We start from the raw sequence: 15,087 nt of genomic DNA, 5'->3' as shown, positions 1-15,087 counted from the left end.
TCAACTAGGTGGGTAAGTTGCGATGGTCTCTTCAGACTCTAGACCATGAATAATCAGGTTGTGTGCAGGCCCTTGAAAATCGCATCTAAAGCCGTCACTTCAAAGACTCTCAAAAGAGACCATGTCCATTTCCAACTATACTTCCATTCTCATCCGTGCAAAACATGAGAATTTAATATATTATTAAGGGCTATTATCATGACCAAAAAATCACAATATTATTCCTTAAAAATTATCCCGACTAGGTCATCTTACAGTTAAAACTTCACTCACTTAACGGCCTCGATTGTTCGGGCCGATTATGTAATTTTGGGCCTAAACAATATGTCAACAAGACTATACAAATAAACGAACAGCTTCACAGTATATTCGTTCAATCATACATTCCAACACATTCATACATAAGCCAACTGTGTTTCGAAAGGGTTCAACTAGGATATAAAATATCATTTTATATATAAATATACACTGCATCGCTTAGCCCATACACCATTTAAATGTATAATATTGTTGTATATATAAATAGAAAAAAGCATAAAAAAACTTCCATCGTTAATATCCAAACATACCGAAACATAGGAAAGTTACTACACTGCACTAGAGGCTCCATCGTTTTTCAGATGTCGGAGAAGTTACTGTGGCGCAGATCACCACCAGTTTGAGTGACATTTACGCGCATCTAGACATGGCCAGCATGCCCAGGTAATGATCAGCTAGGGGTCCGAGAAGGCGGCGAAGAGTTCATAATCAGACTTACAGGCAGATGAAGGGCAGAATGAGCCAATGACAAGAAGCCGCAAGAGCTTTGACAAAAACACCAACATGGCTCTCTCTCTCTTCCATAAGGAGAAAGAAATTAAAGTGGGGTTGATCCAATTATCAAACGGCGCTCCTAATTCTTTGAAACTTGCTTCCGATTTCCTTGTTTGATTCTTGAACTTGTAGAGATGCTAGTCGATCCATGGTGATGACATGATGCGGTCCCACATTGCTGGAAGAAGTTTTACATGACGTCAATGCTGTTGGTTTTTTTCGTTCTGCACTCTTGAACTGCACATGTTGAAGGGAGGCCAGTTTCTGAATAGACTTCTCAATTGGTTCAGCGTAAGCAACAATTTCGCTTAGCAGCGAAGCAACAGTCACAGCTGGCACGATGTCTAGGAGACGAACTTGATCTCCACCAACTCCCGCCACCGCCGCTGCATTAGTCCTAAGCATGGATTTGAGGTTATTGGCCGCAGCTCTTGATTTTGTGATGTGGGAGCTGGCAGCAGAGCATGGCTCAGTCATTGTTTTTAGGGCCCATGCTAGCTCTTTCAGTGCTTTGCCTGATTCTGAACTCATCTTCATGCACAGCTCTTGAACTTGGTTGTTTTGAATGTTTAATAGTGTCTGTAAAAGAATTTAAACAATTAATTTTATGAAACAAGTTGATTACTTTGCATTTATATATATTTATCGTGCACATTAATATGAAAATTTGATGTGGTACAATATATACCTGGACTTCAGAGTTGAGGTAACCACTGAGGGTATCAATGCGGTAGGCGCATTGCCGGGTGAGGTTTCCGATCTTGAGATAGTATCTCCAAGGATGACGGTACCTAAACCTTCCATGTCTAGGCTCCCACCTTGCAAAATTGGCCTGCAAAACAAGAAGGTATAGTCAGCATTATTAAACCGAAAATGTTAGGTAGACCATGTTCTTGGACATTATTTATAGACCGCATGATGTGATGATTGATAGTTGGATGCTTTCTTTAATGATTTAAAGAATTAATCCAACTATCAATTGCCACATCATGTGTGGCCTACAAAATATAGTTACCTAATTGAATTAGAACCATTGATTGCATAGAGCCACTTCTGAATGTGCAATCTAGATTCACAATCTCACAAGATAACGTATCTAATATGTAACAAAGATCATTTATCAAAGAGACTGACCTGAGTTTCTTCACTCTGTTTTGAATTGAGAACACTAAAATATCCTTGCAAATGTGCCATATTAGACTCTCCACTGCCAACTACTTTGAAGTATTCATCCCCAAAACCTACAATTTTTTCATTTTTTTTCCGACCTTGTGAGTTTTCCCGGTCACATTGATATGCCACCTAAATTCCAGCAATGAAATACTGATTTTTAAATAACAAACCTTCCAAGAAGCTCCCGAGCTTTTCAATGTTCTTGGCTACTGAGTTGTGCAGATCTTCGCCAGCCCATACCGGGCAAATGAAAACGCACACAAACACAGCTATAAAGGCACCTATGAGGATTGTGGACGCCCTCTTGTGAGCCATTTCCAGTATCTCCTCATCTCGGTACCCCGATACCGATATCAAACAGAATGTCAAGATAAAAATGAGGAGTCCATAGTCATATCTCGCCTTCATCCGCGGAAAGAAGCGTATAAATGTCACTGATGCAGCTGCATATATACATACAATGTAACATTCCGTAAATTCCTTGCTCATTATTGTACATTATAACTGATTGAAGAATCCCCTATTAGTACATGGAAAATGAATAATTAAGTATGTTTATGAGATCAAGTGTATTAATTTTACCTAGTAGAAAGACGAAGATGCCGATGAGTATTGGATGAGCTATATCTCCTGAAAGATTTGCCAGGTGATGAACACCAAATCCTAGAGCGCCTGCTAGGAATGTCGCCAGGATCCTGTTTAAACCTCTTCCCAGTGTTGCTCCTGCATTATAGATTAAGGATGATGCGATTAGAAAGTTACCTAATGATTAGATGTATCAGAATATAGCTCGAATAAGAAAAAGTTGCACTAAAGATTAGCATTTTCTTAATTGGAATTATGAATTAAACTCACAAACAACAAAAGAAATTCCCAGACAACTTAAAACAAAATGAGAAGTGATTTCCGCATTCTCCTTAGGATTGAACAAATCAAATGAGAATCACCCATCACGAACAAGTGAAGGGGTGTACAATGAGAAACCAGGAGTGTGAAAATTGTCAAAATACAAAGAAGTTCTTGATTGTCATATGTATTCTTGAGAGAGAAAGAGAGATTTGAGAGAATATCAATCTTAGAGAGAGAAATGAATTGTATCTTGTTATGTATTGAATGAATGATTTGTGTTACAATATCTACATATATATATAGACAAGGCTATCTTAGTCACTAAGTAAGTTAACAAACTTTAACTACCTAGCAACCTAATCTACGTACACTTGTCTAAATCTGAACCACCTAATACATCTTTACATCCCCCCGCAATCTCATGCTTGATCGAACTAAGCATGAGATTGGAACAATGAGACTGAAACAAAGGAGCAGCAAGGCCCTTAGTAAGAATATCTGCAAACTGTTCTTTTGAAGACACATGGCAAACATTCAAATCACCTCGAATCACCCTTTCCCGGACAAAATGGTAATCTATCTCAATGTGCTTCACCCGAGAATGAAAAACTGGATTAGAAGATAAAGCAATTGCCGAAATATTGTCACAGTATATCACTGGTGCAGTGAAAACAGAAACATGGAGATCACATAACAACTGACGAATCCAGGCCAATTCTGCAGCTGCAATAGCTAGTGCTCTATATTCGGCCTCAGTCGAAGATCTGGAGACAGTGTGTTGTTTCTTAGAAGCCCAAGATATGGGACTGGAACCAAAGTATACGACATGCCCTGAAGTGGATCTGCGATCATTGGGATCACCAGCCCAATCTGCATCACTGTATGCTTGCAGATGTAATTGTCCAGGTTTGAAATGTAGACCATAGTCCAGTGTGCCACGAAGGTAACGAAGAATACGCTTAACTGCAATAACATGAGAAGTCATGGGAGAATGCATAAACTGACAGCATTGATTGATAGAAAAGGCAATGTCTGGCCTTGTAAAAGTCACATACTGCAAGGCCCCAACAATACTCCTATATTGCTCTGGACTGTGATAAGGATCACCATCATCTTTAAGAAGTCTGTGGTATGGTAAGCAAGGAGTAGGACAGGACTTAGAATCTTGCAAATCAACTTTGCTTAATAGATCTTTGATGTATTTGGATTAAGAGACAAACAGGCCACCAGATTGATATGAAACCTGCAACCCCAGAAAGTAATTCAACTGACCCAAATCCTTCATATCAAACTCCTTTGTTAATTCCACAATAACATCATCAATCAGTGTAGATGAACTGCCTGTAAGAATAATATCATCTACATAGAGTAACAACACAACCGTACCAGCACCATTATGTTTAACAAATAAAGAAGGATCTGCAAAGGAGGACTGAAAACCCAAACCAGGTAAATAACTTGTAAATCGTTCATTCCAAGCCCGGGGAGCTTGCTTCAGGCCATACAAGGACTTATTGAGCTTGCACACATACTGAGAAGGAGAAGCAACACTCTGAAATCCAGGAGGTTGAGTCATATACACTTCCTCATGTAACTCACCATGCAGAAATGCATTCTTGACATCTAATTGACGCAAGGACCAATTGAATTGAGCTGCCAAAGCCAGGATCAACCGCACAGTTGTTGGTTTAACAACAGGGCTGAAAGTCTCAGTATAATCAATACCTTCCTCCTGATTATAGCCTTTGGCAACCAACCTGGCTTTATACCGAGCTATAGAACCATCAGAATGTGTTTTGATCCGATACACCCACTTGCAACCAACCAAATTCTTCCCAGAGGGAAGAGGAACTAAACTCCAAGTGTTTTGAGCATGAAGAGCATCTATCTCTTCTTGCATAGCTGCTTGCCACTCAGGACATTTACTCGCAGATTTGTAGGAAGTAGGTTCACTACCTTGTGTAGAGGACTGAACAGTTGCGGTGAACACTTTTCTCTTTGAGATTCCACTTTTGGACCGAGTTTGCATGGGGTGCAAACTCACTGAGGGAAGGGGAAGAACAACAGGGAATTGTTCGATTTGAAAATCCGGATCAATAGGTATTTGAGACTGTGTAGACCTCGGAGAAGCTGGCTCAATGGTAGGAGAGGGAAGGGTTTGCAAGGATTCTGAGGTTGGAGGGGAAGGAGCAAGGGAAGAAGATGGTTGAGGAGGTATGACTAGGTTTTGAGAGGTGACTAAGGGTGGTAAGGACCGAGGGATAGGAACAGGCACCTGTGACTGTGAGAAAATGTTAGGAGACTGAGGAGATGAGGACTGAGAAATGGAAAATGGAAAATCAAATTCATCAAACAACACATGCCTAGAAACCAGGATTTTATTGGTAAGAAGATTAAGACACAAATAACCTTTGTATTGGCCTGCATAACCAAGAAATACACATTGAGATGTTTTGGGTTGCAACTTAGTGGTATTATATGGTTTTAAAAGAGGATAGCATGCACAGCCAAAGATTTTAAGATGGGAAATTTGAGGAGGTTGACCAAAAAGACATTTATAGGGTGAAAACATGTGCAAGGTTTGACATGGCATGCGATTAATAAGGTACACAGAAGCAGCACATGCATGAAACCAATACTTAGAGGGCATGGAAGCATTTTGGAGAAGAGTGATGGCAGTTTCTAAAATATGGCGATGCTTTCTCTCGGCAAGACCATTCTGCTCAGGGGTGTAAGGGCATGATTTGTTATGAACTATACCCTTGGTAAGTAAGAAATGTTGAAATTGATGACTAGAGTACTCACCCCCTCCATCACTTTGAAAAACTTTGAGAGGGGCAGAAAATTGAGTTTTCAAAAACTGATAAAACTGAGCAAAGATATGGAACACTTCACTTTTATTAATCATTGGAAAGATCCAGGTAAACCTGGTACATTCATCCACAAATGTAACATAGTATTTGTAACCTTCAACCGAAACAGTGGAAGAAGGTCCCCAAACATCACTATGTATCACCTCTAAGGGAGTTACAGTTTTATGTGCAGGAAAAACAAAAGGAAGTTTAGAAAATTTGCCCTCTAAACATGATTTACAAACAGAAGACACATGAGAAACAGGCACAGAGATATTGGATTGTTTTAACATTGTAGAAGTCACAATGTTGGAAGGATGGCCGAGCCTGTGGTGCCACAACGTTATTTTGACTTGTTGACCAAGAAAACCGGAATGTGTGGTATTGTATGCAGAAGGTTGATGAACTTTATTGATGAGATGTTGAGGAAGAGAGAAGGGAATGGGATATAAGCCAGCTCTACACAGCCCCTGGAGAAGAATTCTCCCTGTGACCTTGTCCTGGATCCAGTAATAAAACTCATCACATATAAATCGACATTTGTTATCCTTACAAAGTCTATAAATGGATAATAAATGTTGAGATATATGAGGAACATGCAGAATTTTGTGTAATTCAAATGCATATTGAGGTGTTCGGAGTGTACTAGAGCCAATATGAGATATGTTCAAACCTGAACCACTGGCTGTGGTTACGGTATCTGTACCAGAGAAGGGAGTAGCAAAATTCAGATTTGCCAAATCAGAAGTCATGTGAGATGTTGCTCCTGTATCAGCCACCCAAAAATGGTCTGAAGGTGCTGATGGTTGGTAAGTGGTATGCATAGCAGATAGAGTAGAAGAAGGAGCCCGTCCTTGATGTGAGAAATCATTGCGATGATAGCACTGTAAGGCAGTATGGCCAAATTTCCAACAAATTTGACACTGAGGCCTAGAAGGTGGATTAGGAGAAGAATAATGTCGCTGGAAGCAATCAACAGCAACATGACCTCGTTTGTTACAGATTTGGCAGGTTGGAATATCATAACCATGGTCAGGACATGTAGAGACATGTGGCTTCCCTGGACCAAGTATTCCAGCACTGGAATTGGAAAACCCCGATTGAAACCGAGGAGTGGAATTATAGTAGTTTCTACCTCTTCCTCTGCCTCTGTAGTTAAAACTGTACCCTCCATTGTGATTAGAAGAACCACCAATATAAGAACCAGCATTGATTGAACTAGTAGGACTATATGGCTTTGATTGAGTTTGAGGAGACCCTTCGCCCAACATCAGAGCCTTTCCTTTGCCTTTGGTATCATTTGCCATCATTGCAGACACAAAAGAATCACTCACAGAAGTATTTTCAACCACAGCTTCCTCGGCTAATAGCTGAGACCTGAAATCTTTGAGTGAAATAACATTGTCTCTCCCCCTTATAACTGTTCGAAAAGTATTATACTCAGCAGGCAAGCCCTTAAGTGCCAAGATGACAATGTCATCATCTTCAAAGAGTACTCCGGCAGCAGAGAGATGATCACGGACATCCTTGATCCTTTGAAGATATTGAGAGACAGAATTAGAGCCTTTCTTGATATTCTGCAATTCAGTTTTCAACTGAAAAATACTTGCTTTCGTGACGGTGGAGAACTGATCCTTCAAAGTAGTCCACATGTCATGAGAAGTAAGACATCCAATGATACAAGACATGGCTATAGAAGATAGGGTAGCAATGATCAATTGCATGAGAGCACGATCATGCATTTTCCAAATCTGAAATTCCTCAGTTTCCACACCTTCAACATCCAAATCATCTATAAACCGAGGAGGACAAGGACGAGATCCAGCAACAAAGTCAAAAATACTATGACTTTCAAGAAGCAATCGAATCTGATAATTCCATACCAGATAATTTGTATCATCAAGCTTCACAGTTACAGAATTAGAGACATTCGAAATGAGAGTCGTGATTGGAGACTGTACAATCTGTAATTGTGCAGCAGTCACCATATTTGCAAGAATTTGAGAATTCAGGAGAAAACGATCACAAATCTATGGAGTCAGAGAGACGAATCGGACAAACAACTCACAAGGAATGCAATTGTGGAGATATCTTGGAAGACGATATCAATGCAAACAAATCGTGGAAGAAGCAATTAATCAAACACTTGGCGTGCACAATGAGACAGAAACGGCAAGAAAGCAACTGCGCAGATACACAACCTCACAAAGCTATAAAGAGAGGAAAATCAAGAGCAGAAATGCACACCAGAGCAAAGCGATCAGGAATGCGGAAGCAAAAAGAAACACAGATCAGGATCGAGAAGTCGTCATCACCAGTGAGGATACCATGTCAAAATACAAAGAAGTTCTTGATTGTCATATGTATTCTTGAGAGAGAAAGAGAGATTTGAGAGAATATCAATCTTAGAGAGAGAAATGAATTGTATCTTGTTATGTATTGAATGAATGATTTGTGTTACAATATCTACATATATATATAGACAAGGCTATCTTAGTCACTAAGTAAGTTAACAAACTTTAACTACCTAGCAACCTAATCTACGTACACTTGTCTAAATCTGAACCACCTAATACATCTTTACAAAAATTACTACCGGAACGGAATTTTTCACAATGTGATTTCGGTAAGTACATAGGAAATTTAACAGAAACATGAAACGTACCTACTGAAAATTCGAAGACAACCACCACAGTTAGAATAGCCCACATGGCAGTGTCACCAAGACCATTATAGAAAGGCTGGAAGTAATAGAGCAATGACACCAAAAGAACTGCTAATCCAACTTTAAGGGAATGAACAATCCTTCTGGGATCATCTTGTCCAAGCTTCTTTAATTTCCTTGGAAATTCCACCACCTTGTTCATCACCTTGCCACAATAACCTATCGAACTATTTTCTGCATCGTTGTGGTTGTCCTGATCACGAACTGCTGGAGATGCCATTTTTATTTTTTGTGTGTGCCTATGAGGATGAAGCACACACTTTTCTGAGAGAGATCGACTGATGTTCTTGATCTTTGGAAAGAAGTAGATAGTTGTTCATATATAGTGAAATAAGATACGTAGAAAGTGATGACGAAGCTACCTTGAAACAGAGATCTAGTGCGTCTTAGTAAAACTACGGTTTATAAATAATTACAACTACATTTTTTCTTTTTACACAATACAAATATTTTAAACCACTTTAACAAAGATATCTAGAGTAGCTAATTGGGTTAATTCACATCTATGGTTATAAATATCATTCTAAATAAGTATTTTTACTATCTTACAATAATTTAAGTAAGAAATTGCTAGCAAAAACGTGAGAGTAATTAATATGCTTAAAGAGAATGTTAGCTACCCTTTCATTTTACTTTCTTTTTATATATCCTTCCTATTTAGCAATACTTTATTATTCTTCAAATTTCTTTCTTTAAAATAAGGGATATTTTGGATGCGGTCCCTAATCCTTAACATTCTTTGATTAAAACCTAATATTATTCAAAGTTTGATCAAGGTCCCTTGACTTTGTACACCTCATTATATTACTATTAATATTTATAGTTTTATAGTTTTGACATTAATTATTTGATATTTTATGAGATTTATAATCCTATAAATTTAAAATCCCTCATTATAATACTATTAGAAACGGTTACAATAAAAAAATTCAAACATTTTGATTGAATAAATGGATAAAAAATATGTAAAAATAAGAAATAATAAATGGCAAAAGAATGTATCCATAGTGTTAAAAAAATTGGTACATTTTACAAAAAATTGGTACATTTCACATATAACAAAGTGGTACATTAATAAAGAAGAATGGGTACATTAGAAATAAATTAGGGTACAAATAAAAGATTAAAATTTATGAATACAAATGAATTTTTAAAAATATAGTCGCTAAAAGAAATTAGTACATGGGTACAAAATAAAATAAAAAGAAAATACTACAAATTTAAAAAAAAATGTTACAAATTAAAAGTGGGTACAAACTAAAAATATAAATATATGATACAAAGTTTAGGCATAAAACATAAATATACCATATGTAATTTGTCTATTATTGATTAAATATACAATGTCACGTGACAGTATATACATGGGTACAAGCACAAATAAAACTTTAAAAAATATGGGCACAAAAAGGAACTAATATATGGGTACAAATTAAAAATGAAAAGAAAATTGGTACAAATTAAAAAATATTTGCAAATTAAAAATAGGTACAAACTAAAAATAAAATTATATGATGAAAAAATTTAGCCATAAATATAAATATACTAATTGTAACATTTTTAACATTAAAGGAATATATTTAAAAATAAAAATATTTTATTATTCAAATAATTAATGATGTTATTAATACCCAAGGACCTTGATCAAAAATTGAAAATGAATAGGATTTTAATCAATGGAGTAACAAAAAGAAGGATGTTAACCTAATATATTTTGGATGCGGTCCCTAATCCTTAACATTCTTTGATTAAAACCTTAATATTATTCAAAGTTTGATCAAGGTCCCTTGACTTTGTACACCTCATTATATTACTATTAATATTTATATTTTTATAGTTTTGACATTAATTATTTGATATTTTATGAGATTTATAATCCTATAAATTTAAAATCCCTCATTATAATACTATTAGAAACGGTTACAATAAAAAAAATCAAACATTTTGATTGAATAAATGGATAAAAAATATGTAAAAATAAGAAATAATAAATGGCAAAAGAATGTATCCATAGTGTTAAAAAAATTGGTACATTTTACAAAAAAATTGGTACATTTCACATATAACAAAGTGGTACATTAATAAAGAAGAATGGGTACATTAGAAATAAATTAGGGTACAAATAAAAGATTAAAATTTATGAATACAAATGAATTTTTAAAAATATAGTCGCTAAAAGAAATTAGTACATGGGTACAAAATAAAATAAAAAGAAAATACTACAAATTTAAAAAAAAAATGTTACAAATTAAAAGTGGGTACAAACTAAAAATATAAATATATAATACAAAGTTTAGGCATAAAACATAAATATACCATATGTAATTTTTCTATTATTGATTAAATATACAATGTCACTTGACAGTATATACATGGGTACAAACACAAATAAAACTTTAAAAAATATGGGCACAAAAAGGAACTAATATATGGGTACAAATTAAAAATGAAAAGAAAATTGGTACAAATTAAAAAATATTTGCAAATTAAAAATAGGTACAAACTAAAAATAAAATTATATGATGAAAAAATTTAGCCATAAATATAAATATACTAATTGTAACATTTTTAACATTAAAGGAATATATTTAAAAATAAAAATATTTTATTATTCAAATAATTAATGATGTTATTAATACCCAAGGACCTTGATCAAAAATTGAAAATGAATAGGATTTTAATCAATGGAGTAACAAAAAGAAGGATGTTAACCTAATTTTCCCTTAAAAAAATTACCCAAATTGAAAATTGTTAGCATGCTATTTTCATCGGCATTAAAATAATTTAGCGCGTAATTATTAAGTGTTGCTATTCAAATCACCTTTATTGGCCGCATCTCTAGTGATATCAATCGGTGAAGTTCACATCTATTAATTAAAGAGATGATGAGTAAAGTGGTCAATAGAAGTGCTCCAAAATGATGTTTAATTTTTTTTTTTTTTTTTTTTTTATATAACAATACATTTACAAACTCCGCCTATGTCTTACATGGCCGGTCCCAAGCCCGGATAAAGGAGGAGGGGGAGGGCGTCAGGTAGTCGACAGCCGGCACTCCATGATCACGTCGAATCCTTATGAAAATGAATCCAGAACAAAATCGCGCTAAAGCTAGGGCGTCACCCGTAAGTGGCGCGCTGTGTGGCCTGAGCACAGTGATAAGTGAGCAAGGGTCGCTGCATCTCCATCGGCACCCGGATGCAGTGTTAAATGAGCAAGGGGGCCATAGAAACTTCTTTTCGAACGACTCCACTCAAAGTTGTTTGGGAGCATATGCTCCTATCAATTTTACCCGGGACACACAAAAGAAGTACTTTGATCCTATTAGACGGGGGAGGGTGAAGAAGCTAGGACAGAAGGGTAGATGTTCAAGAGAGCAAAATGCGTTTAGGAACGTGGAATATAGGAACCTTAACGGGAAAATCTATGGAAATAGTGGAAGTTATGGTGAGGAGAAGGATAAATATTATGTGCCTACAAGAAACTAAGTGGGTTGGTAGTAAGGCAAAGGATCTAGAAAACTCAGGGTTTAAACTTTGGTATTCGGGCACAAATAGAACGAGAAACGGTGTTGGCATCATCGTGGACAAGACCTTGGTACAAGATGTTGTAGATGTCAAGAGGGTAGGAGATAGAATCATGGCAATCAAGATTGTAATAGGACAAGAACTTATCAATGTGATTAGTGCGTACGCACCTCAAGTAGGGTTGGATACGAGTTCGAAGGAGAAATTTTGGGAAGATCTTGGAGACTTGGTGCAAGGAATTGCTCAGACGGAGAAGTTATTTATAGGAGGAGATTTAAATGGACACGTGGGCAGGGAGACAGGCAACTATGGAGGTTTTCATGGTGGCCATGGTTTTGGGGAGAGAAACGAGGATGGGGAAGCTATCTTGGATTTTGCAATGGCATATGATCTCTTCTTAGCCAACACCTTCTTTAAGAAGAGAGAAGAACATGTGATCACCTACAAGAGTGGGTCGTCAAAAACACAAATAGATTTTCTTCTAATGAGGAAAGGGGATCGTATAACTTGTAAGGATTGCAAAGTTATACCAGGAGAGAGCGTGGCTAATCAACATCGCTTGTTGGTGATGGATGTACATATCAAAAGAGTAAGACAAAAGAACAAGACTTGGAAGTGCCCAAGGACTAGATGGTGGAATCTAAAAGAAGAAAAACAAGTCATTTTCAAAGAGAAGGTAATCACCCAATGTGTGTGGGATAGAGAGGGGGAAGCTAGCCAAATGTGGGATTCCATGGCTAGTTGTATCCGAAAAGTAGCAAAAGAGGTATTAGGAGAGTCCAAGGGCTTTGCCCCACACCAAAAGGAATCTTGGTGGTGGAATGAGGAGGTACAAACAAAGGTGAAGGCTAAGAAGGAATGTTGTAAAGCCTTATACAAGGAGAGGACCGATGAAAATGGTGAAAAGTATAGAAAAGCGAAGCAAGAGGCGAAAAAAGCTGTCAGAGAAGCTAAGTTAGCGGCCTACGACGATATGTATAAACGACTAGATACCAAAGAAGGAGAGTTGGATATCTATAAACTATCTAGAGCAAGGGAAAAGAAGACAAGGGATCTAAACCAAGTGAGGTGCATCAAGGATGAGGATGGAAAGGTTCTTGCTACAGAGAACGCGGTTAAAGACAGATGGAGAGGTTATTTTCATAATCTTTTCAATGAAGGACATGAAATGAGCGATTCTTTAGGGGAGTTGAGTAACTCAGAAGAGTGTAGAAACTACTCTTTTTATCGTCGAATCCGGAAGGAAGAAGTGGTTGTAGCTTTGAAGAAGATGAAGCATAAAAAAGCAATAGGCCCAGACAATATACCAATCGAAGTGTGGAAACTTTTGGGAGAGACAGGTATAACATGGCTCACTGACCTTTTCAATAGGATTTTGAAAACGAAGAAGATGCCAAATGAGTGGCGAACGAGCACTTTGGTGCCTATCTACAAGAACAAGGGCGACGTACAAAATTGCATGAACTATAGGGGTATTAAGCTAATGAGTCATACAATGAAGCTCTGGGAGAGAGTCATTGAGCATAGATTGAGGCAAGAGACACGGGTTTCGGACAACCAATTCGGGTTCATGCCAGGGCGCTCAACCATGGAGGCAATCTATCTCTTACGAAGATTGATGGAAAGATATAGAGATGGGAAAAAGGATTTACACATGGTCTTTATAGATTTGGAAAAAGCGTATGATAGGGTCCCAAGAGACATTCTTTGGAGGATTTTAGAGAAGAAAGGAGTACGAGTAGCATATATCCAAGCTATAAAGGATATGTATGAAGGAGCAAAGACTGCCGTAAGAACTCATGAAGGACAAACCGAAAGCTTCCCCATAACTGTAGGATTACATCAAGGCTCATCCTTAAGTCCTTACCTTTTTGCGTTGGTAATGGATGAGTTAACAGGACATATTCAAGATGATATTCCTTGGTGTATGCTTTTCGCAGACGATATAGTGTTGATAGATGAAACACAGGAAGGGGTAAATGCAAAGCTTAACCTTTGGAGAGAAGTGTTGGAATCTAAAGGTCTTCGCCTAAGCCGATCAAAGACAGAATATATGGAGTGCAAGTTCAGTGCAAATGGAGGCCAAAACGAGTTAGGGGTGAGGATCGGAGATCAAGAAATACCAAAAAGCGACCGTTTTCGTTACCTAGGATCTATCTTGCAAAAGAACGGAGAATTAGATGGAGATCTCAACCATAGAATACAAGCTGGATGGATGAAGTGGAAGAGTGCATCCGGTGTGTTGTGTGACCGCCGTATGCCATTGAAGCTCAAGGGAAAATTTTATAGGACGGCAATAAGGCCGGCGATGCTGTATGGCACAGAATGTTGGGCGGTGAAACATCAACACGTACACAAAATGGGTGTAGCGGAGATGAGGATGCTTCGTTGGATGTGTGGGCACACGAGAAAGGATAAGATTAGGAATGAGGATATCCGGGGTAAAGTAGGAGTAGCCGAAATTGAAGGAAAGATGAGAGAAAATCGGTTACGGTGGTTTGGACATGTGCAAAGAAGGCCTACTGACGCTCCGATTAGAAGATGCGACTATGGGACAGAGGTTCAGGGCCGAAGGGGTAGAGGAAGACCTAGGAAAACTTTGGAAGAGACTCTAAGAAAAGACTTAGAGTACTTGGATCTAACGGAGGACATGACACAGGATCGAGCACAATGGCGTTCTAAGATTCATATAGCCGATCCCACTCAGTGACTTGGATTTTCCAAGTCTCCAATCGAGAAGTTTTCCTCACTCGGGAAATTAAGGGAACACTACCCCAACCTACATGCTCCACTCAGAAAGCTTCAACATACAAGCTTCAACAAAAGAAAATTCAAAGAACTTAGCGAAGAAGGCTTTGGTGTATTTAACACAATACGTTGAAATGAAGGAAAGCTTATTTATTGATATCCCCGATCAGCTACAAATATGTACATATACATGAGTCAAAATAAACACACAAGACGGAGCCTTCACAAAGGTTGCTTAGGAGAAGTCTCAGCAGTCGGTAGAGCCCCAGAAAGAGAAGGCACCGGAGGGGGATCATTTGGAGCCTCATTACTGGACAGAACCCTAGAAGGAGGAGGCATCAGAGGTTGATCATTCGGAGCTTCATTACGCGGTACAGCCCCAGAAGACGAAGGCAATAAATGC

The 15,087-nt window shown here is 37.6% G+C and overlaps 1 protein-coding gene across 1 annotated transcript; it reads right to left on the bottom strand.

Moving 5' to 3' along the window:
• Nucleotides 1–415: 415 nt before the first annotated feature.
• On the bottom strand, nucleotides 416–8,856 carry LOC108169413 (aluminum-activated malate transporter 2-like). The gene is made up of 6 exons (XM_029098842.2): nucleotides 8,353–8,856; nucleotides 2,569–2,709; nucleotides 2,157–2,429; nucleotides 1,948–2,054; nucleotides 1,502–1,645; nucleotides 416–1,392 (listed from the first exon to the last, which is right to left on the bottom strand). Exons 1-6 carry the CDS (start codon nucleotides 8,630–8,632, stop codon nucleotides 880–882), a joined length of 1,458 nt encoding a protein of 485 aa, XP_028954675.1. The 5' UTR covers nucleotides 8,633–8,856; the 3' UTR covers nucleotides 416–879.
• Nucleotides 8,857–15,087: the final 6,231 nt, after the last annotated feature.

The sequence above is a fragment of the Malus domestica genome, chromosome 11 (assembly GCF_042453785.1).
Source record: "Malus domestica chromosome 11, GDT2T_hap1".
Classification (NCBI taxonomy): Eukaryota; Viridiplantae; Streptophyta; class Magnoliopsida; order Rosales; family Rosaceae; genus Malus; species Malus domestica.
This window is presented reverse-complemented; position numbering and strand designations above follow the sequence as displayed.